Source organism: Stegostoma tigrinum, chromosome 3 (assembly GCF_030684315.1).
Source record: "Stegostoma tigrinum isolate sSteTig4 chromosome 3, sSteTig4.hap1, whole genome shotgun sequence".
NCBI lineage: Eukaryota > Metazoa > Chordata > Chondrichthyes > Orectolobiformes > Stegostomatidae > Stegostoma > Stegostoma tigrinum.
The window spans coordinates 12,668,321-12,693,366 of NC_081356.1; the positions used below are offsets into that span (position 1 = coordinate 12,668,321).

Here is a 25,046-nt window from a genome sequence, read left to right on the forward strand (position 1 = left end):
TTTGATCAACAGGTCTGATCTTGCCATCAGCATCACAATTGTTTAAACTGTTTTTTAAAAGTGTGTCAAAAGGATAACAAATTTTAGTCTCTCTTGAATTTGTTTTTTTATTTCTTGAACACATTAAAAAAAGACATGCTTGTGTATTTGTGGTTGCAAGTCTGGCAGATCATTCCAAGCTTTATCACTCTCTGAATAAATACTTAAGATCTTTTTGATATCAGTTTTAACGAATTTTTAATTATGCCCTGCTGGCCTAATTTTTCTGGTTTGAAAGCTAGGCCCAAATTTTTCCTGCCAAATTCAGTATTGAGCTAGTATACATCCCTTGGAGATGCATGTCGGCAGCTAGGACCACAATGTTTGAGAATTTTTGTTCATAATTTTATGGAAGGCTAGGAAAATTTAACAGTTTAGCTCAACAACATGCTTCATGTCCTTCTGGATGAAGGGACGGGGGGCATTCTGGCGAAGTTTGCCGATGATACAAAGATAGGTGGACAGGCAGGTAGTACTGAGAAGGTGGGGAAGCTGCAAAAAGATATAGACAGTTTAGGAGAGTGGTCCAGGAAATGGCTGATGAAATTCAATGTGAGTAAATGTGAGGTTTTGCACTTTGGAAAAAGAATACAGGCATGGATTATTTTCTAAATGGTGAGAAAATTCATGAAGCAGAAGTACAAAGGAATCTGGGAGTGTTGGCCCAGGATTCTCTAAAGGTTAAGTTGCAGGTAGAGTCCGTGAGTAAGAAAGTGAATGTCATGTTGTCGTTTATCTCAAGAGGGTTGGAATATAAAAGCAGTGATGTGCTTCTAAGGCTTTATAAAGCCCTAGTTAGGCCCCATTTAGAATACTGTGTTCAATTTTGGGCCCCACACCACAGGAAGCACATACTAGCCCTGGAGCATGTCCAGCGGAGATTCACACGGATGATCCCCGGAATGGTAGGCTTAATGTGCAATGAACCGCTGAGGATCCTGGGATTGTATTCATTAGAGTTTAGAAGGTTGAGGGGAGATCTAATAGAAACTTACAAGATAATGTCTGGCTTAGGAAGGGTGGACGTTGGGAGGTTGTTTCTGTTAGGCGGGGAGACTAGGACCCGTGGGCACAGCCTTAGGATTAGACAGGGTAAATTTAAAACAGAAATGAGGAGACATTTCTGTGGTCAGAGAGTGGTGGGCTTGTGGAATTCATTGCCACAGAGTGCAGTGGAGGCCGGGATGTTAAATGTCTTCAAGGTAGAGATTGATAAATTCTTGCTCTCACAAGGAATTAAGGGCTACGGGGAGAGTGCAGGGAAGTGGAGTTGAAATGCCCATCAGCTATGATTAAATGGCGGAGTGGACTCGATGGGCCAAATGGCCTTACTTCCACTCCTACGACTTATGGTCTTATGGTCTTAATTGACCCATCCTTAAACCTAATTTACCATTTTACTTTAGCCAGCTCCATTTTCGTGCCTTCATAATTGTCCCGAATAAAATTTTAAAGGATAGTCTTGGGCTCACTTCTGCCTAGTATCATTCTGGTGAAAACCTTTGAAAATGCAACTGAAAAGTGAACAATTGGAAACTTAATTTCATCACTTACTTATTAAGGTGCAAGATATTGGAGACTTTTCATCTCAGACTTCACTTGCATCAGAAAACATTGTATATTATGAAAATGCTTCATTCAAGTTACAAGTAAAATGTGAAAGGAGAAATTGCAAAGTTGAGAATTTTTATAGCCTATGTGTTGCCTGTCCTTCTTTTTTCATCAGGAATATATTAGCCCAAATGAACTGAAAATCTTACAGTGTTGATTTTAAAAATGATTTGCATTCAAATAGTGCTTTTCATAGTCACCAATTACTTTACAGACAATTGAAGTACATTTGAAATGTAGTTATTATTGTCTGGTGGAATCTTGTGACTTTAATTTGTTGAAGGGTACCTGGAATCTCAAAACTTTGTTTAACTTAAACAAGGAAAACCTTACTGGTCTCCAACCAGATTGCAACATGCATTTGCTGGCTTCATTGGGTATTATAACAGGTGTTTAGTGGGGTTCTGTTGTGTGTGTAAATCTGAGCTGCACCCCACCCCCCTGCATGTAGCACAGGACCTCGCAGGTCACTGAGATTTGGTTACATTATTACCTCGGGATTTCCTTGTGTTTTTACTCTCCTCTGATATTTCTGAGCAGCACGACCAGAATTATCCAATTTGGAAAGTGAGCAGTTTCCTCTTGGAAACAGAAATCTGACCTGAATCTTGGCTTACAAAGTAATGGTAGCATAATCATCTCTCAGTCAGAGGGCTGAAGGATGAGTTCTCACTCCTGAGAGTTGATCACAAGCCTTGGTTGATACTCAAATGCTGTGCTTAGTAGGGGCTGTTTTTTGAAGTAAATGCTAAGTTGAGGCACAACATGCTCTATCAGATACATGTAAGAAATCCCACAACACTAATCATGTAAGAATAAGACGGAAAGAGTTGAGAGACTGGTTAACAATATCATGACAGCCAGGAAACAGAATTAGGCCATACCGTAAGCACTGTGTGCAGTTCTGGGTTGCCACACTAAACGAAGTGATTGCATGAGAGTTGAGTTTGCCTGGCTTGTAGTGAGTCAGCTATTAACAGAGACTAGAGCAGAGAAGTCTGAAGCGGGGGACATGGTTGATGTGTACTGAGTTATAAATGCAATATGGAGACAGAAAGGGCTGCAGGTGCTGGATGCTAGAGTCAAAAAATATGGACCTGGAAAAGCACAGCAGGTCAGAGAGCATCCGAGGTGCAGGACTCAGAATCCTAAAGGAGAGTTCTGATCCAAAATGATGAATGATGAATGATGACTTTCCTGCTCCTCGGATGCTCGCTGACCTGCTATGAAGGCAATACGATAGGGAAGATAGGAAGGAACTTTTCTCCTTGGTAAAAGGGTCAATAACCAGGGACACATTTTTAAATGTAAGAATCAGGTTTTAGGGAAGATCTGAGGAAAGATTTTGTACACAGAAGTGGTGGATATCTGGAACTCCCTGCTTAAAAGGGTGGTAAAGCAGGAACCCTCATGACATTTAAGAACTACTTCAACGAACACTTGAAATGCCATGGCAGAAAGGCTACGGGCCAAGTGCTCGAAGTTTGGATTAGAGTAGTTAGAGGCTTATAGTGTTGGAACAGACTCAAGGGACAAAGGGCTTTCTCTAAGTTGTTAAAAAAATGAGTCAGCTACAGAACTGACTTATTTCAGAGCACTGTAAGAATTTGTACATTAAAGGTGCTATATAAATGTAGTTTTCGTGATCCAAATCATCAAACTGCGATGTATTGAAAACTAAGAATGCTGAAAACCACAGCGGATCAGGCAGCACCTGGGGAGATCAAGCAAGCTTACATATCAAGTCTAGACGAACCTTCATCAGAGGTGATGTGAAGTGTGGAGGAGATAAGAGGGCTGGTGGAGAAAGGATGTTGATAGTGCAGATTAAATGATCAGAATGTGAGAATGGCCGAACAGTGGTGTGTCCAATTGCCAGACTGGAAAGAACAGAGACAGTCCTACTGGACAGGAGGGAATGGAGAGAGGACACGGTGACAGAGAGTACAACAACTAAAGGTAAAGCAAAGACAAAGTTTTCAGTTCAGACTCCACCATCTGCAGTAATTTGCGCCTAAGCTATGATGTATGTAGCTTTGGCCTCTGGATAGCGCTGTTCTGTGGGACTGTTGATGATGTTAATACTGGACGACGGTGTCGCTGGCGCCGGGCGGCGTGGGCTCGGTAGGTGGCGGTGTCGCTGGCGCCGGGCGGCGTGGGCTCGGTAGGTGGCGGTGTCGCTGGCGCCGGGCGGCGTGGGCCTGGTCGGTGGCGGTGTCGCTGGCGCCGGGCGGCGTGGGCCCGGTAGGTGGCGGTGTCGCTGGCGCCGGGCGGCGTGGGCCCGGTAGAAGTTAGTGTGCGGCCTGGTGTCGGCGTTTGCGGAGTGTTCGTCCGGTTGGTGTTTGTACTGATGGCAGCTTTCGGTGTGTGGAAGTACAGGAATTTAACGGAATTGGATCCGGAGCAGTCGGCGACACTCGGTAGCGACTCTGGGAATATTTGGATTAGTCAGGCAGCGCGGAATGGCTGGGAATGTAGATCCAAAGGCACAGCCGGGGAAACAAAACTTGCATTTGTGTAGCATCTTTCATAAGCACTTAGACTTTTCAGACCACTTTTGCCCACCGTGTACTTTTTACGGTATAATTACTGTCGTGCAGACGTGGAAAAGCGAAGCTTGGCTCATATAAGGGCAGTAGTTGAAAATCTGATACTGTGAGTGCTGGAAATCTGAAAAAAAAGTCACAGCGTTACAGATACTCTTTCATTTATTTATACTTTCGTTCTTGCATCTTTGGCATAAATATCTGGCATCTTTTAGTTGTACCAACATTTATTACCCACCCCTAATTGCCTTCAATAAAGTGGCAGAACTGCTGCGACTCCTGGGGTGTGTAGGTGCACCCACAGTCCTGCTCGGGATTTTTGACCCAGTAACAGCGATGGGATTATCACTATAGGTCTCAGTCAGGGGTCTGTGTGAAATGAAGTGGAACTTGCCGGCAGTGATATTCCCATGTACTGGCTGCCCTTGTCATTCTTGGTGGCCGAGGTCACTGGTTTGGAAGGTGCGGTTTAAAGGTCCTAGGTGAGCTGCTGTAGTGCATCTTGGAGATGGTGCACACTTCTGTGGCTGAATATTGCTGCTGGGGAGAGCTTTAAAGGTTGGATACTGGGCAAACTGCTTTGCTGTTGGTGGTGCCAGAGCTGTAGTCACCCAGGTAAGTGGGAAGTATGCTGTGGCATTCCTGACTTAGGCTTTGTAGACGGTGGACAGTCTTTAAGGAGTCAGAAAGTAAGCTTATTGCTGCAGAATTTCTAGCTTCTAATCTGATCTTGCATCCACAGTATTAAATAGCTAGTTCAGCTCAACTTCTGCCCACTGGTAAGTGCCAGGTTGTTAATAATGTGGGTCATTCCGCATTATGTAATTATCAGTGAACATCCCATTCCTGATGCTTTGATGGAAAGGAGCTCATTGAAGCAGCTGAAAATGGGTTAGGCCTAAAATGCTATCTTGAGGAATTCTTGCAGTGATGTCCTGTGGATGAGATAATTCACCAGGACGGCACAGTGGCTCAGTGGTTAGCACTGATGCCTCACAGCTCCAGGGACTTGGCTTTGAATCCAGTTTCGGGCACCAGTCTGTGTGGGTTTCCTCCCGGTGCTCGGGTTTCCTTTCACAGTCCAAAGGTGTGCAGGTTAGGTGGATTGGCAGTGCTAAATTGTCTTAGAATCCAGGAATGTGCAGACCAGGTGACTAGTCACAAGGAATGTGGGCATATGGTGGTTCTGGGTGGAAAGCTGTGCAGAGAGTTGGTGTGGACTTGATGAGCCAATGGCCGCCTTCCACCCTGTATGGATTTTATGATTAAATCTGGGCGTGCAAGTAGACCATTCAGCAAGACAATGGCTAATCTAATAATTCTCAACTCCACTTCTCTGACTGTTCTCCATAATCCTTGATTTCCTTACTGATTATGGCACAGGTGGACTTGCTGTGTTGTATCCTCAAAGCTGAAGGTTACATTGATAGCATGCTTAAGGAGGTGGCTACACCAAACGTTTATAGCATGCCAGCAGAACAGTGTGACTGCCAGTCCCTGTATAAATCCCCCACCCTCTCTCACTAACTAACTTTTTCTATTTTGGGTGGTATTGAGAGCAATCACTTCTCAGAGGAGTATGGCAGGAGCCAAGTTCATGCCATTCATGACTGGCTCAGCTGCACAGGGATTGAGGCAGAAGAGTGAAAGTTTAGTTGTGGTAGCAGATTTGATAGGTAACGGTTACAGGCAAATTCCAGATAAAATAACCATCAAAACTGCCAGATTATCATTTTGTGCTCCTAAGATGCTGCTCGGCCTGCTGTGTTCGTCCAGCTCCACACTTTGTTAGCTTTTGTACTCTTATCATTAACCCTGCTAGTTTGATGTGGTTGCTGAACAAAGATATCCCGTGGGCCACTAATGAAATTTATGACAACACTGTCCTGTTTTGCAGTTCAGTTTTCCAATGGGAAACTCACAAATTCAGAAAATGTGGAATTTCAGCTGCATAAAAATATACACAGAAATCATCCCCGGAAAAAGCATCAACTGATCTTGGTAAGGACAGGTGTTCTTCCGCAGTAAAACATTTACAACAGTTTGCTCCATAGTAAAACTGGCATGATTAAAGTTATTATATGATTTCTTTAAGCTACTTTAATAACATTGCTAGCTCATTGAAATTGTTTAACTTCATTTAAAATGATTCCTTTTTCATCCACTGTAGTCTGCTGAGACGGATAGATTGACTTACGTTGGAAATAATTTCGGACCAAGTGCTCTGAAGTGTAATTCGTTGTGCAAGTAAGTTTGTTTCTTTGAATCATTGGCAGAATTCGATTTTTAAAAAGTGCTGAAAACATGCAACAGGATTGTCAACATGTGGGAAGAAATAGGAGAGGTTGTGGCGACAATCAGACGCTCTCTTCACTTTTTGTACCTATTCACGTGTTGAATCCTGAGATTAGCTAGAACAAAATTGCCTTCCTTTCAATTTGACCAACTACAGTGTAAAGCAAGCATAATATCTATGTTAAATGTGAACAGCAGTGAGGAATTGATAAATATCATTTTTGGATAAGGTAGCTTAGACAAATGGCATTTCCCATGCCATAAAACACAAAGAGTAATCTTTTCCCAGATACAGCCACATTTTGGACAAAGAACCTACAAATCATATTTTTTCCATTCTGTGCAGTATTGGAATCCACCCAGCCGCATTGGTGGTACACAGTTTGATTGGTGCTAACCTTTGAAATGAAAGAGAAGGTATGTTCTATTGTTGAGTAGAGGCATTACATAGTATTTATGGAATATCCTTGGTAACATGAGAGAGGAAGGGACACAGTGAGACACAAGGAAGAGATAAGAGTAGGAAGTGAGTAGAAGTACATGAAGTGTAGGTTGTTGCTGTTATGAGAATGTTCTTGGCTCTGATTTAGCTTAGAGATGCTGTGAGATTGCTCACAGTGGGTTGGAGGATGTAGGCTTATACAACAGTATTATCAGCCAGCTGTGTCAGGAAAAGTGTTGGATTAAATGTGATATGATCATGTACTAGATATACAAATTTTAAAATGTATGTTAATCTTGCTTTTGGCAGAACTTTGCTTCTTTAATCCCCCATTGTAAATGACCAAGATTACATTTATTATGTCTATATCAGCCTAAAATGTTTGTGATGTTCATAATGTCTTTATTTATATAAACGAGAATATAAAGAAATGTGATATGTGACTTTAAAGTGGGTGTTGAATTGTCTGTCCCCCTTTGTCCCTGTATCACTATCCTCTAACTACACATCAGTTGAAGACTCCTTGGGCTGATGCTTATGATTTTTGACAAAGTGCACTTGGTGCTGAGTTTTCTGGTGGTTTTTTAACCGTGGGGCCAAGCCATTTTCTCACTATGTTTCTAAACTCACCTCATTGACGGCTTCCCTTCTCTGGCATCCCTCTCATTCAATTCTAGCTCCATCTTACCATGAGACATTTTCCAGAACAAATTACCATTGCTGGGCTATCCTGAAATTGACTGACATCCCTGTTTCTGGCACCATCTTTAAAAGATCATTGCACATTGTCAGTTCGAAGTTGCCTTGCAAATTCCTGACGTTTGCCCTGGATATGTATGAGGGAAATTCAGCGTCTTTTGTGGGCAGAGACCTGGAGGTCCTGCTGGATGATGTGGTGCACAAGTTGAGCACCGTCTTCTTCAAGACCAATAGAGAAGGTCACAGTACTGCAATGTGGCGTCCTATAACGAAGTTGCGACCGTGTTGATATAGTCTGAACTGTGTGGAGGGATGCAGTACAATAGAAGATAAAAGTCAATTACCCTCTGTACTCTCATGTGGAGCTGCCGGTGTTGGACAGGGGTGGACAAGGTCAGAAATCACACAACGCCAGGTTATAGTCCAACAGATTTATTTGAAAACACAAGCCTTTGGAGTCTTACTCCTTCTCCACTGTACTAGTGTAAATGCTACCATCTTCTGTCCAACACCCCTCTCACTCTGCTACTGTATCCACCTGCCACCAAGTCTCATTCTCTACCACTTTCCCTATTGCCTACAACATCTTCTCTCATTAACTCTCACCTACCCCAGTCTCTGACACCTCTAACCTTGCATGCAGTCTGTAATTTCTGTTCCCATGCTTTGGTCACCTCCCACCCACACCAAAATTAATAGCTCTGCTACCACTATCACCCCTGTCATTCCAGGAGATAAACAACTCACAATAGGGCAGAAAGAACTAAGATGATGGTTGGCTGCTCACATTCGGCTCCTCACCCCCTTGTAGCAAGAGGATCCTGACTCTGATCGTCCCATGTCATGCCCTTGGATTGGTATGAGAGCCTGTCCTTGATTTGGAGCATCATGATCCCCTGACTGATAGCTGTCTTTCTGGATGGAGATATGCTGACAAGCTTCCTGTGCTTGTGCCAGTGCTAATTGGTATGCAGCAGTACAGCATTAATGAGAGCCTGGTATTTCACTGAGGGGGCAAAATGCAAAAGAGGCAGGGATGATGTGAGCATCCAGGAAGGCTGAGTGAGTGAGTCTTAATACACAAGCAAACATTCCAGAGATATAGTCTGGCCCAGACCATGAGCTAGATGCATACCCATGAACACGCAGTGTTCTTGTTGTGGTACTGCTGCACTCGGACCTAGCGTTGTATTGAAGTGCAGAAGCGGACTGTAACTGGATCAGAGATGTGCCACAAGGGTTTTAAAGGCTGACACATGATGGATGCCAGTGTCTGTGGATGTGGGCTGCGTGTGCCTGAGATAATGCTGCTTCGCGTCCAACCTGGAGTACCTTTGGAGGAAGTAGAGATCTGAAGTTGTCAGGTACTCACGCTGACGTCCATGTTGAGATCTCTAAGCTTCTAAATGATTTGTTGTGTTTTCTAAGATAGGAGGCTGAATATCAGTGTAGAAAGTTGTATTGTGCATAAGGCGTTTAACGAGCAATGATCTGTCTTAATTGGCACATTGCCATGTGGCGAACGCCCAAAGAATGCAGCAAGTTACTCCTACTGTCAAGATAGGCTTCATCACAATGCTTGTGATTTTTGCCACCAATCTCACCATTTCCCAGACAAAGCAAGCGCCTAGAAAACTCCATCTCTTGTGTGAAACACCTTCTAAGATTGTCTACTCTTTAGCAAAATAATATAAGACATGTTTTGAATTAATCTTTAACTCATTCTTAAGCTTTGAAAGGACATCTAAACTTGCCAGTAATTTAATTTTGTCTTTGTCTCATGCTTTAAATATTTGCAAGATTTTTGAAAAAGTGCAGAGTTCAGTTTGCAAGGCAAGCTTATCAGAATTCTTTTTTTGACAATCATTTGTACTGTAATACATCATGCATATAAAACTTGGCTTATGGTCTTATGGATATACTCCATGCGTGTCACTTTTTGAAAGTTGTACACTGCCTAATTCTGGTTTTTCTGCCATTTAACATTTACAAACTCTTCAAAAGAAAATACTTGACACAGTATCTGCAGCTTCTCAATTGACATATTTGAATTCTTCAAGTGTCACTTAAATTAATCCTACTCACAGCTATGCTACAGCAGCAAAATAATATTTTGTGGTTTAATAAGATAAAGTTTGTCATCTTTGACTTGCTGTGAGAAGTGCCATTGGAAATCAAGTCCGTATCCTTAACTGGACAATTTATATGTAAAGAACAGATGTTAGGGATTCAATGTGGTGTATCCTAATTGCTCTTAGTTTGGGCTTTCTTTCAGCTTCCTTGTATCATTGTAGAACAGGTATAAGCTGTTGATAATCCTTTTCCTACTTAATGAAAATTGTTGCTCTTATAAGTATGAATCTTTGATTTTAAAATTGAGAGAGAAAAATTTTGCTAAGTCCTGTGATGGTAATTCATTTCAGAAGTGAGATAATCCAGTTCCTAATTGTTCTAAGCAGTCTTTTCTTCTTCAGTAGAATTCTGATTGGAACAGTGACTCTAAATATGTAATTTCCAAGAAGGCATGGGACTTCACTTAAATGCCTGGCCAATTAATTGTTGAGATGATTATTCTGCTATGTCTATGACAGGAAGAGGATAAAGAATATCAAGGCTACCGGTTTAGTTTTGATTTCTGAACTGGAGGCTCGGGGCTTCAGTTCAAGGTTACCAGTTATCAGTCACCTTGGAAAAGTGGTTTACATCCAGGTTCTGACAGTTGTTACAACCTCAGCTAGGGTTATTACTGGACAGAGGTCTGAAATGATAGATCATGCTTTTTTTATTCAGTGAGCTGGTCTTTCATTGAAATACATATTCACAATGCTGCAGGTTTAGTTTTAACAATTAAACAAGTTTTTTTTGAAAATCATAGAAGTTAAGATAGAATAAAACAAGACCTTTACATATAAGAGAATTTAAGATTTTGAAACACACTGTAAAGTATAATATATCATCTATTTTAACATCAACACTTTACAGTACTCAAGCACCAGAAAGAATCCCTTTTGTATCTTGACTTAACTTGTTTTCAGTTCCTGGTCTTGAGAGTTTGATAGTCTCTTCCTTAAGTATTCCCCCAACTGTGTGGATTTTCTCATCTTCAAATTAACCCCCTCAGGGATCTAATTAAACCTTCTGGCCTGGACATTTCAAACTAAAACCCTTATACTGAGATAATCTATTTTCTAACTGTTCTAAGCTGTCTTTTTTCTTCAGAAGAAACATATCTAATTTCCACTGAGACTACTGCAAGCAGAAACCACAACACTTTCAAAACTATGAGTGTTTTCCTAAGCAGAACAAAATTCTGGATTCTTCTAACTGGGTGTAGCCTAAGGTACTTCACTATGTAGTTGGTTTGGCTGTAAATCACAACTGAAATACAAACAAAATCGCATCATGCTCCATAAATGTATCTCTCATACTAGCTTTAGAGAAAAAGGATGACTGCAAAAGTACTGACAAGTTAATTTGTAAACCTCTTTATACACGTGGTTCAAAACCCACATGCCACTAGTTCAAAAATCCAAACTCTGAAATAAATGTTATCAATCACAATGTATAGACATTCCCAATTTTGGTGAACTGAAAGCAATTTTAGACCTTTGGAATTGAAAAAGTCTTTTGCCAGGAGACCTGTAGAAGAATTATAAAACTACCTTAGCAGTCCAAGGAAAAGAACTGTGAAAAGCGAATCATTCAGAGATAGCAAGAACTGCTGATGCTGGAGTTAGAGTCTAACACAGCATGGATCTAGACGAACACAGGTCAGGTAGCATCAGAAGAGCAGGAAAGTTGATGTTTCACGAAGTAGATCCTTCATCAGGACCTAGGGCTGGGCCCAAAATGTCAACTCTTCTGCTCCTCTGTTGCTTCCTGACTGCTGTGTTCCTCCAGCTCCACACTGTATTGACTGTGAAGAGTGAGCTAATTAAGAAAATAAAGAGTTGTGATAAAAGTGATACCTCTGTGCTACTGGGTACCTGTGAAAAGATAGTGTTGGTAGGCAGGTTGAAATTTTGCCTTACAGTTCAACATTTTTCTGACTATCCCATATGTGTATATAGGGCTTTGTTTTTATTGTGTATCATAAATTTCTGTTGTTAATGAATATCTGCACTGTCCTGTGAATATATTTTGTTGACTAGCTACCACAGTAACCAACTGCAAATGTTAAATACAAGATCAAGCCAGGTTTCATTCTGGGATCTGAGTTGGTCACTATTGCCATTGACTGAAACCAGAACACCGATTCTCACTTCGCACCTGTGTTCATGCGGTTTCCAGGGAAAGCTGCTGGAGAGTGGTCAAGATGAGATGAGATGAGTTTCCCTCCCATTCAATGCACTAATGCGGCCAATTTAAGAGCAAAATATCATCAAATTAAGTTGATTATAAAGAAGAATCAATAGCTTACCCAAAGTGATGAAGAATACACAAGTTCCTTGCACTTTGTCTTTTTCTGCTGTTTCCTCCATCTGAAGGGTTTTTGTGAATGGCTGAATTTTGAATGTTCTTTGTGGATGAGGTAAGGACCATCAAGAGGCTTTTCCCCGTAGGGTCACATTGAACCTTGACCCTGCTGTCATCTAACATCCAGATGCATGTTTCCAATTTGAATACTGGAGCACATCACTGGCCATCTTCTTGATCAGGAGATGCTGTGTTTAATTATGTTTCCTCTTCTCAGAGTAAACTCAGCAAATCTGTACACACTGATGAAACTAGGATGTTCGTGATTTGTGCATTGCCTTTTGCTATTAGGAACCAGCGATTTTTATTTTTACCTTGGCTGTTCTGGCAATTTAATGAGACTTTTGTTTTGACTTTCAATTTCTGAGATTCAAAAGTACCGAGGCAAAAAGATACATATAATATGGTTTACTCCTTTGTTTTATACATTTCAAAGGTGTAGATAATTTGCATCGTTTGTTACATTTCAATTGGACCTATAGCCTGTTCAGAGGCAGCTGAAAAACATTAGAACATTGCTAGTTGTGTGAAGTAGTTAAATGATGCAAAGGTTCATATTTGGAAATTGCTGTTACAAAAATGCAAATGATTGGGAAGTTACTGAATAAAAGTAATGAATGGTTTTCTTTAAGGAATGTGCTTTTATTCATTTCAGGTATTTTGTTGGTGTGCTAAATAAAAGAACTGGAAAAATGGAGGTGTATGATGCTCAGCTTTTCAACATGCAGCCCTTCTTTCCTGGTATGTTCTGTACATCGATCTTGATGACCCTGTGAGCATTATTTGATTTGGATAAATCAGGTTCTGTTGGTTCAAGATTTGAATTTATGTGCCGCATTTAATTTAAAAGCAATCAGGTGCATTCCATAAGCATTGTCATTCAAAAATGATCACTGGTTCAGAGAAAGATCTGTTAGATGGGATGACTGAAAGCTTGCTCGTTAAGGAAATGGGTGTTAAGAAGGGCCTTGAAGGAGAGTTGCAGAGATTTAAGTCGGGAAAGAGAGGGTGTAGAGCTTGGATATTGGAATGCATGACTACAGAGGTGACAGGACAATTCAGCGAAGGGAGAAGGTATTGTAGAGTCCGAGAATAGAAGGAGCTGGAACACAGATGTAAAGCTGAACAAGAGTGTGATGAAATTTAAACACAAAGATATGAATTTAAAATGAGGTCTGGATGCTTTGGAAGACCAGAAATCAAAAGTCATCAGTACCAACAGGGATGTTGGACCAGCAGGAGTTGGTGCAGGATAAGGCATAAGCAAAACAGTTTTGGATGAGCTGGAGTTTACAGAGGGTGAAAGTAGGGAAAAGATATTGGCTTGTTTGAGTCTGGAAGTGAAAAATGCATGGCTGAGAATTTTTGTTAGCGTAAGGACAGAGTCAGGATCTGATGTTGGCAAAGTCGTAGATATGAAAACGGTTGGCCTGTTTCCAATAATGTGGACTCAGAAGCTCTGCTCAAGTTTGATTAGGGATCTAATTTTTGAACAGCCTGAAACAATGGCTGTAGAGGGGAATCAGGTAGGTAGGAATAATATGATGCTTATGCAGGTGGTTGAATATGATAGCTTCCTGTTGATTGGGAAAAATGCCCAGTATTCAGAGCAGTTACTAGCAATCTGACAACTTAAATGTGGCAGAAGTGTTCAAAGTGTGGTAGAGAGGTAGAGCTCCGTGTCCATGTGCAACGTGAAGCAAATGTGTATGAGGAGGTGTAGAGTTGTAGGAATATACAGCAAGGAATTAGACCCTTCAGTCCAACTTGTCAATGCTGACCTGATATCCTAAATTAATCTAGTCCCATTTGGCAGCATTTGGCTCATATCCCTTTAACCCTTCCTAAATCTATACCCACCCGAATGCCTTTTAAATGTTGTAAGTGTGCCAATCTCCGCTGCCTCCTCTCACAGCTCAATCCGTACCCATAACAGCGTCTGCATTTGGGACTCCGAGAACGGCATTGTTATTGGTATGAGTCTGTGTATAATTGCATTTGTCCCTTTTGAGGTAGCTACTGAGATGCTGCTCCTTCCCTTTATCGCATGATTTTTAGATGATATAGTTCAGCTAGTTGATTCACTCCTGACAGCTTGTCCAGATGATCGTTCATGGTATGTCTTTCTGGGCAGGTTAGTAGACTTCTAAATCACTGTGAGAAATCTTCAAAGGGCTCCTCCATTTAGAGGACTCCTCGCGTTCCCCTACATTCATTGAGTTCTCCCAGCGTTGTGCATTGGGTGCTCAAATTAACCCTGTTATATGCACAGTTTGCTTGTTGTCCTTTACTGGATTGAACTTCTGGAAGTGATATGTTGATTAACCGCTTTCAAGAAAAGCCTGCATACAGGCAGGATTGGATGTCATTGGCGTTAGGGCTCACAAGTGGTCCTGATGTTACTGTAGAATTCAGGTCATTAGATGGCAGTACATCTTGAATGTAACCTTTCTGGCCTCTCTGGCTCATTTCGCTTTGGGGGACTGTAAGAATCCAGACTTTCATTAGCTAGTTCCAACCACTACAGTGCACATCTCCTCTCATGTTCAAAGCTCAGGTGGAACACTATTATTAAGTTACTTCCTTAGATGAATTTTCCACAGTGAAGAGCATACTGTAATGTTTTTGCTGTTTCAGTATTTAGGGCTTTTGGCCAGCCAGGATGCTTGTTGTGCATTAAAAAATTAACAGTGAAGGAAAAGTACATATCACAAAATGTTTTTTAAACTGCCTCTTTTTTTAAAAAATCTTTTTTCTTTAACACGTTTTGGAGGGTATGAAATGTCACTATGAGGTGGTGACTGCTCCCCCTGAAAGCTAATAGGTGAAGGACTCCATCCCCATTCCTGACTGCTTCTGGAATTGCAACTGTTCAGAAACAGCGATCAGTGCACACACTGTAATTCAGCAAAAAAAAAAGTGCTATTATGTCACAAAATATCTGAAGGCATTCCATAAAGTGTGATCAAAATTCTATGCTTGGCCTAAGAAGGAGATGGCAGAATGTGTGACTAATAGTTTGGCCAAGAGATGGGCTTCAAGGAAGATTGGAATGCAACTTGAGGATGGCAACCTAGATCGTTCAGTGTATGGTTGACAATGATGCAGAAAAGATGGTGAAAAGTACAAAAAAGCAGGGTAGCTGAAGAGAATGTGGGTGATGAAGCAGCTGAGATAATTAGAACTATAAGAGATTTGGAAGTTAAGCATGGATGAGGAAATGGAAGTTTAATCACAAATTCAGTTATTTTAAGTTTGAAGTGTTGGAGAACAGGGCTAGGCTTGGAGTCTCTCTGAACTGTTACTTCTATCTTCGATGTCCATGTAATGCACTTTATGATGCTTCAGCGATGTGATAAGGCACAATATAATTGCACATTATTTTTATTTTTCTGATGCCTGTAATTGCTTTTTATTCTAGTCTGGTAAGTAACTACAGTGCCATCACCTGTTATTTTTTAGTGCTAGTTGTCTAAATCTCTTCTAAGAATTATTTAAGAATGCGTTTATGAATTGGAGCAACATATTAACACTCGAGTCCTCTCCTCAGGTGAATCTGCTGTTGAAGGCGACACCAATGAGAAGAGCACCTCTTACAGGGAGAAGGTAATTAATCTTTATGCAGTATTTGACAAAGATTGAAATTAGGGATGCACTGCAGCGACATGCCAAGGCTCCTTGAGCAGCATTTTTCAAACCTGTGACTTCCACCTTAGAAGGACAAGGGCAGGAGGTACTTGGGGAGATGGTTAAATTTGGTAGTTGGGTCTCTAGATGAGGGGATTTTCCAAGAGAAGAGCTTGAGGAGACTAGGCCTGTGTTCTCTTGTGCTTAGAAGAATGAGAGATGATCCAATTTACAATTCTTGACAGGCAACAGCTTGACACTGTTGACTCTTTCTAAAAAAAAAAGTTTGCCTGGCAAGGGAATCTTGAACGTAGTGTTAAAGCTTGAGAGTAAGAGTTCAGCCATTTATGACTGGAATTAGGAAGGTTTTCTTTCACTCAAGATCCTGAATATTTGGTAATAAAAACTGAAAGAACTGCGGATGCTGTAAATCAGGAACAGAAACAAAGTTGCTGGAAAAGGTCTGCAGGTCTGGCAGCCGGAGTGAAGGAAAAAAACAAAGTTAAAGTTTCAGGTCAGGTGACCCTTCCTCAAAGACTGTAAGATGTTTTGTTATTGGATTATTTGAGATTGGCTTTGGTAGATATTTAGTTACTGAGGAAATTAAGGGATATGATTGTACAGGACAAGGGAATTGAGGTAGATAATCAACCATGATCCGTATGAATGGTGGAACTGGCTCCACTGGTCAATTTCAGATTCTCAAATATACTTTTATGAGTACAGTAACTTGATGGTTATGTTATTGATATAGTTAGAGATTGAGTTAAAAGCCCTTATTTATAAGTGATAAATGTTTGAAAACAATTAAGCAAGTTATGATACAAACTCATGGTGGCTGTTCCAAATACAATTGGCTGGCATGGTGGAAAAGTTAAGGAAGCAGTTGGATTGGGTGTGATGCTTGATATTTTTTCATCCTGACATATGTACTTTTGAATTTTTTTCCCCCTTCCCTTTTGCATATTAAACAGCATTTCTAGGTTGAAGATAATTTTTAAATAAAAAAAAAACTGAATTCTCTAAATGTTCCTTTAGGAATTACTGCCACAGTTGTTAAGAGTAGCCTTGGATTAGATTAACTAGCATTGTCATTCTGTATTCCTTCACTTCTACTTTGTGCTGTAAGTGTAATAATTGAGCAGTTTTATCTTAACATTGGCAATGCTGCATCTTAATGACAGCATCACTCAGCTGAGTACATGGAGCTTTCTTGTATATATTCAATAGATCACGCATTCGTTTCCTGGGAACTGGTTTGTGTTTATTTTTCCATATGGCAAATGAGCGCTATTGGAATTTGCTCAGCTGTGGTAAACCAGTGTGAATAAGTGGAAAGTACAGAACTTAACTATTGCTGAAAGATTACTACATCTGCATACCAATAACATGCCCAATCAGTACTTTTCTCTCGAGCTTCATAAATTGGTATCCTTTTTCTCATATAACAAGGTGTAGAGCTGGATGAACACAGCAGGCCAAGCAGCATCAGAGGACCAGGAAGGCTGACGTTTCGGGTCTCGAAATGGGGGAGGGGAAGGGGATGGGGATGTTGAAACAAATAGGGAGAGAGGGGGTGACAGTTAGAAGATGGATAAAGGAGACAGACAGGTCAAGGAGGTGGGATTGGGGTGGGGCTTGAGGTGGGAGGAGCAGGTAGGTGGGAGGAAGGACAGATTAAGGAGGCAGATATGAGCTGGGCTGGTTATGGGACGCAGTAGGGGGAGGGGAGATTTTGAAGCTTGTGAAGTCCACATTGATACCATTGGGCTGCAGGCTTCCCAAGTGGAATATGAGTTGCTGTTCCTGCAACCCTCGGGTGCCATCGTTGTGGCACTGCTGGAGGCCCAGGATGGACATGTTGTCCAAGGAATGGGAGGGGGAGTTAAAATGGTTCATGACTAGGAGGTGCAGTCGTTTGTCGCGAACCGAGCATAGGTGTTCTGCAGAGTGGTCCCCAAGCCTCCGCTTGGTTTCCCCGATTTAGAGTAGGCCACAATGCGGACACAGTATACCCTGTTCTCACGTCTGTTTCTTGTGTCCTAGACCAGATGCGTGCAAGATGTAAAGGGTCCCCTTTTGTTGCCTCGTTTTAGCACTGTTTAAACTCTGAAGCTGTCAAAGCCTTTAACCAGACTGCTTGATTAGGAATTAGAATTTAGTGTTCAGTTTTTGTTAACCAGTTTGTGCAGGCCTGTGAATGGGAAATGGAAGTAATGATCCAAAATGATGTTTTGCTCTTAAAATATATTAACTGTTCACTGTTGATTTCCTAGATGGATTCCCTCATTGAGGCATTTGGCACTAACAAGCAAAAACGTGCCTTGAGTTCTCGTAGAATGAATCGCGTCGGGAATGAGACTTTACAGATAGCTGTAGCCAAAGCAGCAGAAAATATAATTGAAAAGAAAGGAGTTACAGGTAAAGGAACCAAATTGTGGGACAGAGACTATTCTGTGACTGTATAAGATCAAACAATCTACCTATCCAAAATAACTTTAATTTACAGCAACCTGCATTATTGATCTGAGGGAGAATGCAAGGGGAAGGGGATTGATGTATAGTATCTATTTTGTCAGGATATGTGGATATGTCATATATACATCTCAAAGCTATCCATTGTGAAGGTTAGTTAGTACTGAGCATTTTTCACTGTTTGGGACATTGAGAATTACAGTCTTAGCAATCATGAGAGGGAGAATGCAACTGCCCAGGCATGTTTATGATGGCTGTTAAGATCTGGGCCAATTAAGTTTGGATCTTCACAATTCTGAAGGCTTCTGTAGGTCTTGAACAGTCATGAAACCATGGGACTGTTTTAAATTTTCATCCCCATGGCATCCAGATTACGTAGACGTGCCTCTAAGCCGGGGTGTTTTTGGAATTCCCAATCTTTCCTTCAGCTAAAGCACGCACATTAATCACGAGTGCGAAACTTACAAGCTGGAAATAGAAAAAGTGGTTTTAAGTGACAAGTTCTGGGAGTGTAATGGCTTACACCTTCTGTATGTGGTTCGCATCCAATTAATTCTTCAGTAACCAGTTTACCATGATAGGAGTTTATAGAGAACTGTGCTCCACTTACCCATTTATGTGAAAGAAGGAAGATGCAGGGTATGTTAGAAAAGACTGTCTGTTTGCGGAATCTGCTACAAAATATTACATTTTTTGGGGCATTGCAAAGTTGAGATTAGCAAAATTAAAATTATTGAGATTCAAAACTTCTGTTGAGAATTTAACTTGTTCCCATTGGACTAATAGGAGGAAGGAACCTTAGAATCATAGAATCGCTACAGTGTGGAAGCAGGCTATTCAGCCCAATGTGTCCACACCTCCCCTCTGAGGAGCATCCCACCCAGACGTACAGTTCACGGATACTCATTCTGTATCACAATAAAAGACCGAACATCATTATGACTGATTTGTGTTATGCTAGATGACATAGAATTAGGGATAGATCTTTAGCAGTTAAATGATATCTGAACTCCCTTTACCTGCATTGACACTGTTACCTCACAAAATCTTTCAATCTTGATGTTGAAAAATTGACCCAAGTCTATTGGTGTAGTTTTACATTTTCACTATCTTTATATAGCGTTGTACAGCATGGAAACAGACCCTTCAGTCCGATCAGTCCACACCAACCACGTTCCCAAACTAAACTAGTTCCAAATGCCTATGTTTGGCTTATATCCCTCAAAACTTTTACAATTCAAGTACCTATCCAAATGTCTTTTTAAATGTTGTAACTGTGCCTGCATCCGCCGCTTCCTCCAACAGAAAGGTCACCCACATGTCCTTTTTAAAACTTTCTCCTGTCACGTTAAAAATATGCCCCTCTAGTTTTGAGCTCCCCCACCTTAGGGAAAAGACCATTGCTATTCACCTTTTCTATGCCCCTCATGATTTTATAAACATCTATAAGGTCACCCCCCCCAACCGCCTCCTTTGCAGTGGGAAAGAAACGTGAACATACTTACTGATTATGCACCTAGATGGCCTAACTCTGATTTTAAAACTATGCCTTCTTGTTCTGAGTTCTTTCATTATAGGAAATAGTTTCTCTGTATTTACCCTATTGAATCCTTTGCCATACTGAACCTGATAAGATCACCCTTCTTAACTGAAAAGAATGTAAGCCATGATGTAGCCTGTTTTCATAATTTAGGTCTTTTGAAATCCTGTTATTGTTCTGATAAATCTGGACTATGTCTTCTTCAGGATTAGTTTTTTCTTTCAGAAATTTGGTGCCCAAAAATATAAACACAACAATCTGGATGGACTCTGACATACACAGTAATACAATTGACATAAATTTAGAGGAAATTGCCGACAAGCAATTCTTTTCATTCAGATCACAGACTTAGTTGAGTATTGTAGCTATGTACTATTAGACTGTCATCGGAGAGATCATCGCAGTTTCGTTATAGCAAATTGTGATTTTGAACTCAATCAATTATTAGTTTCGAGCCAGAAAGATGTTAAAATCCCAACTAATTTGCTAATTTTTTTCAGGGAACATAACCTACATTACAATACCTATTGCATATTTATTTTACAAAGTCAGGGCAAAGATTGCACTGGATGAATAATCAATTGCAGATTCCTATAATCCTATTATTTGACAACACAATTGTAAGGAAACAGCTGCTGCTTCTCTGTTTTCATGTGTTATTATAGAATCTATCAGAATATTGTTTTGCAATGTATATGTAAAATTATTTTCAACATTTTGTTTTTTTAAAAAGCTATAACTAGTGAGGCAACACAGTTCGAGTCTCAGGACAAGTCCACCTTTCTTCCACCTTGTCATGCTGATGCAGATAAGCCTGAAGATGTTTACAAGTTTGAGGACCGTATCCTTTATTTACAACAAATTGAGCTTTGCTGTTCACAGTCACAGTAACGCCTCTCTGGAAACAGTTCAGTTTGTCTTTAGGAACTACACACAAAGTTTGTAAAGTTACAATTCAATGGTGAATGCTGTTAGAGAGAGGGTTTTAAACTCAGTGGCGTGGAAAAGGAGAGTGACAGAAGTATTCAAAGGTATTTACAGCATTGTAGCAGTCAGTTTTGGGTCAGCGTGTCTGGGTACAATGTTTATGCTTCATATGAGCCTCTTCCCACCTGTCTTTATCTAACCCCATCAATAATTCCATCTATACTTTGTTACTTAATTTACTTATCTAAATTTCCCCTGAAACGCACCCAAGTTATTTGTCTCAGATATTCCTTGTGTTAGCGTGCTACTCATTCCTACTTCCCAGTTAAAGACATTTCTCTCATCTTGATTTATTAAAGATTAGCTTATATTTATACTGACTAGTTCTTTTCCAGCCTGCAAGTGAATTCATCTTCTCAACATCTACCTTTACAAAAATCAAGTACAGCAGATGCTGGAAATTATGAAATAAAACAAGAAAATGCTGGAAAGTAGGTCTAGCAGCATTTGTGGAGAAAGAAACAGAATTTGTTTCTTTGGGAAATGGCCTGACTAACAGTTCCTCAATCTGTGTTGCATTCCCAACTTTTAAAAGGTAGTAAATTCATTTGTTTGGTCTCCAGGAGTCAGGAAAGCTGTCCCCACCCACTGAGACATTGATGGAAGTGGGCAGATGGCAACACTGGTAGTTTAGAAGGCCCACCTGTGTTTACTGTGACATTAGTGGTCGTTAGAAGTGTTAACACTCACTTCTCAGCACCTCTGTGGCCTTTCCATATCACCTGCTGTTCCAATGCAGCCTCAATGCTGACCTACCCAGTGAACCGTATAATAAAACGGGCAAGTTTTTGAAATGGCCACAAATAAAACAAAACTGGCCTTTCAAAATTTGCTTTGAAAAAGTATTGACCCTCTGGCATTCTCAAAAATTGTCAGTCAAACACAAGCAGTGAAGTTTCCATTGAAAACATTTGCAATCCACTTGAAATCTAATCTTGTCTCAATTAACAAGTTTTAGAAAACCATTTCAAGAAAGATAAATTAATTGCAACATTATAGTCATAAAACATATAAAGCTAGTGGTTTCCTTCAATTTGAACAATCGTACAGGGTTCAAGGCATTAGTGTGTCTTGGAGCTCAGGCAGACATTCACAACGAGGCCATCTCGGAAGTAGGGGGTGATCAGAGAATGAAGGATAATCTTACAGAGGTTTATAAAATCATGAGGTGCGTGGATAGGGTGATTAACCAAAGTGTTTTTTTTTTCCCCAGGATATGGGAGTCCAAAACAAGAGGACATAGGTTTAATGTAAGAGGAGAAAAATTTTAACAGGACCTAAGGGATAACTTATTCATGCAGAGGGTGGTGTGCATTTGGAATGAGCTGCCAGAGGAAGTGATGGAGGCTGGGACAATTACAGCATTTAAAAGGCATCTGGATGGGTATATGAATAGGAAGGGTTTAGAAGGATTTGGGCCAGTTCACAATGGCTGGTTGGTGTGGATGAGTTCTACTGAAGGGTCAGTTTCTGTGCTGTATTTCTGTAGTCATCTGTTCAGTCTGATTTTGTTGACATACTTTCAAAATGGTCCATTATGAATTCATACTTAAGTTGTCAGGAAGCTACAAAAAGATAGGCTAAGTGATCGGCAAGGATTTGACAAAAAAGCATAAATGGGTGGAAATGTGGAATTGTCCACTTAGACAGGAAGAATAATAAAAAGTGATTTGGATAAAAGCTGAAATGTAGAGGATCTGGCTGCCCCAGTGCGTGAATTGCAAAAAGTTAGTATGCAAATACAGCAAGTAATAGAAAAACTAATACAATGATTTCATTTATGTAAGGGGAATTGAATATGAATGTAGGAGGTTATGCTTTGGTAATAAGGGAACTGTTGAAACGACATCCAGCTACTAGTACACCATTGTTTACCTTCTATAGGACGGATGTAAATATATTGGAAGCCAGTGTACAGAATGGCCAGGCTGTCTTCTGAAGAAGGATTGTATGGGCTAAGTTTGAATGTGCTGTAGTTTAGAAGAGGCAAAGTCAATTTGATTGAAACATGGTAGATCTTGAAGGGCCTGGATGAGGTAGATGACAGAGAGGACGTTTCTGTAATAGGAAAATTTTGAATTACGGGTCTCTGTTTAAGTATAACAGGGTCCTCCTTTAAAACAGATGAGTCTTTTTTTTCCTCAATGGATTAAGTGTCTTTGGATCTCTTTTCCTGAAAAGCTATTGGAAGCAGAATCTTTGAATATTTTTAAGGCAGAGGCGGTTAAATTTTTGCGGGGGGATGAAGGATTGGCGGGAATGTGGATTTGTGCATGACCTGATCAACTATACCCTTATTCAAAGAGACCAAATGGCTTCCTGCTGTTTGTTTGTATGTTCAGAAGGCAAGAAAATATTAGTTTGTTTTCACAGAACTGTTCTGATTTGAACAAATCTACATTATTTCGGTGGGAGGAAAGGCTGTCAACCCACCGAGACAAAAATCTTAGCCTCAGTTGTTTTAAATGAGCATGAATTGTAGAAGGTTAGTTTGCAGGTACAGCAATTCATCAGGAAGACTAACAAAATATTATGTCTTATTATGAGAGGATTTGAATGCTAGAGTGGGGAGGTTATGCTTCAGTCTGACCAGGCATTAGTGAGACCATGTGGGGAACACAATGACTATTAATATGTTGGAAGCATGTCAGAGAAAGTTTATGCGACATAGAACACAATGTCCTATCAGAAACAGTTGGAAAATCAGAATCCAGAAAGGTTTTTCGAAGACGGATTGGTAAATATTGAAAAGGAGAAAACTTAAATGGCAATGAAAAAGCACGGGGAAATTGAACTAACAATAGCTAATGGGTGCAATAGTTGTAATGGCTGAGTCATTCTGTGAGGACATTAGAAACAGGACTTGATGGAGGCCATATGCTCCTTCGAGCCTGCTACATCATTTAATAAGTTCAAGACAGATCTTTAAAAGTGTGAAGTATTGTAAAATTCTTAAGACTGTGATATTATGACCTTCCCTGCATCATGAGGTCAGAAGTGGAGATGTTTGCATGTGGTTGCACAATGTTCAGCACCATTTGTGACTCCTCAGATACCAATATAGTCTGTGTTCAAATGCAGCATCCAGCTTTATGCTGACAAGTGACAAATAACATTCATGCCATACATTGCCCGGCTATGACCACCACCAATAAGAAAATCTAACCAACCCCTTGACATTCAATGGTGTTACCATCACTGAATCCCCCACTTCAACATCCTTGAGGTTAGCATTGATCAGAAACTCAGTTGGCCTTGCCACACAAACACAGTGGTTTCAAGAGCAAGTCAGAGGCTTGGAGTAGATTAGATTAGATTCCCTACAGTGTGGGAACAGGCCCTTCGGCCCAACAAGTCCATACTACCCCTTGGAGCATCTCACCCAGACCCATTCCCCCTATAACCCACACACCCCTGAACACTATGGGCAATTTAGCATGGCCGATCCACCTAGCCTGCACATCTTTGGATTGTGGGAGGAAACCCACGCAGACACGGGGAGAATGTGCAAACTCTGCACAGACAGTTGCCCGAGGCTGGAGTCGAACCCGGGTTCCTGGTGCTACGAGGTTGCAGCGCTAACCACTGAGGCAAGTAACTCGTCTCCTGACTCCCCAGAGCTTGTCCGTTATCTACAAGGCACAAATCAGGTGTGATGGAATACTCCCCCCTTGCTTGGAAGGGTGCAGCTCCAACAACACTCGAGAAGCTTGACACCATCCAGGACAAAGCAGCCCACTTGATTGGCACTATATCCACAAGCATTCACTTGCTCCACCACTGAGGATCAGTGCATGTCACTGCTACTATCTACAAGATGCATTGCAGAAAAAATTCACCAAAAATCCTCAGACATCACCTTCAAAACCCACAACTACTTCTACCTTGAAGAACAAGGGCAGCAGATACATGGTGACATCACCACATGCAAATTTGCCTCCATACTGGGTAAAAATCCTGGAATTCCCTCCCCAGTAGCTTTGTGGGTCAACCCACAGAAAGTGGACTGTGGGGATTCAAGGAGGCAGCTTACCACCACCTTCTCAAAGGCAACTAGGGATGGGCAATACGTACTGGCCGGACAGCAGTGCACAAGTGCCACAAATGAAAGTGAAAACACTGCCACGCATCATTCGGACTTGGAACTGTATCACCATTCTTTCACTGCCACTGGTTCAAACTCCTGAAATTCCCTTCCTAATGGCATTGTCTGTCAACAGACAAGCACAGGGACTGCAGGACTTCGAGAAGGCAACTCACTACCACCTCCTCAAGGGTAATTAGGGATGGCCAATAAATGCTGGCCAGC

At 41.0% G+C, this 25,046-nt stretch overlaps 1 protein-coding gene across 1 annotated transcript in view; it reads left to right on the forward strand.

The window, feature by feature from the left end:
- The first annotated feature begins 3,925 nt into the window (after positions 1–3,925).
- polr1e (RNA polymerase I subunit E) overlaps positions 3,926–25,046 on the forward strand; it is a 30,917-nt gene continuing 9,796 nt past the window's right edge. Inside the window, exons 1-7 of the mRNA XM_048527162.2 lie at positions 3,926–4,070; positions 6,094–6,197; positions 6,367–6,443; positions 12,764–12,849; positions 15,659–15,714; positions 18,012–18,156; positions 20,484–20,591. Of these exons, the coding sequence (XP_048383119.1) occupies positions 4,001–4,070; positions 6,094–6,197; positions 6,367–6,443; positions 12,764–12,849; positions 15,659–15,714; positions 18,012–18,156; positions 20,484–20,591 (646 nt within the window). The 5' untranslated portion in view covers positions 3,926–4,000. The remainder of the gene's footprint in view (positions 4,071–6,093; positions 6,198–6,366; positions 6,444–12,763; positions 12,850–15,658; positions 15,715–18,011; positions 18,157–20,483; positions 20,592–25,046) is intronic.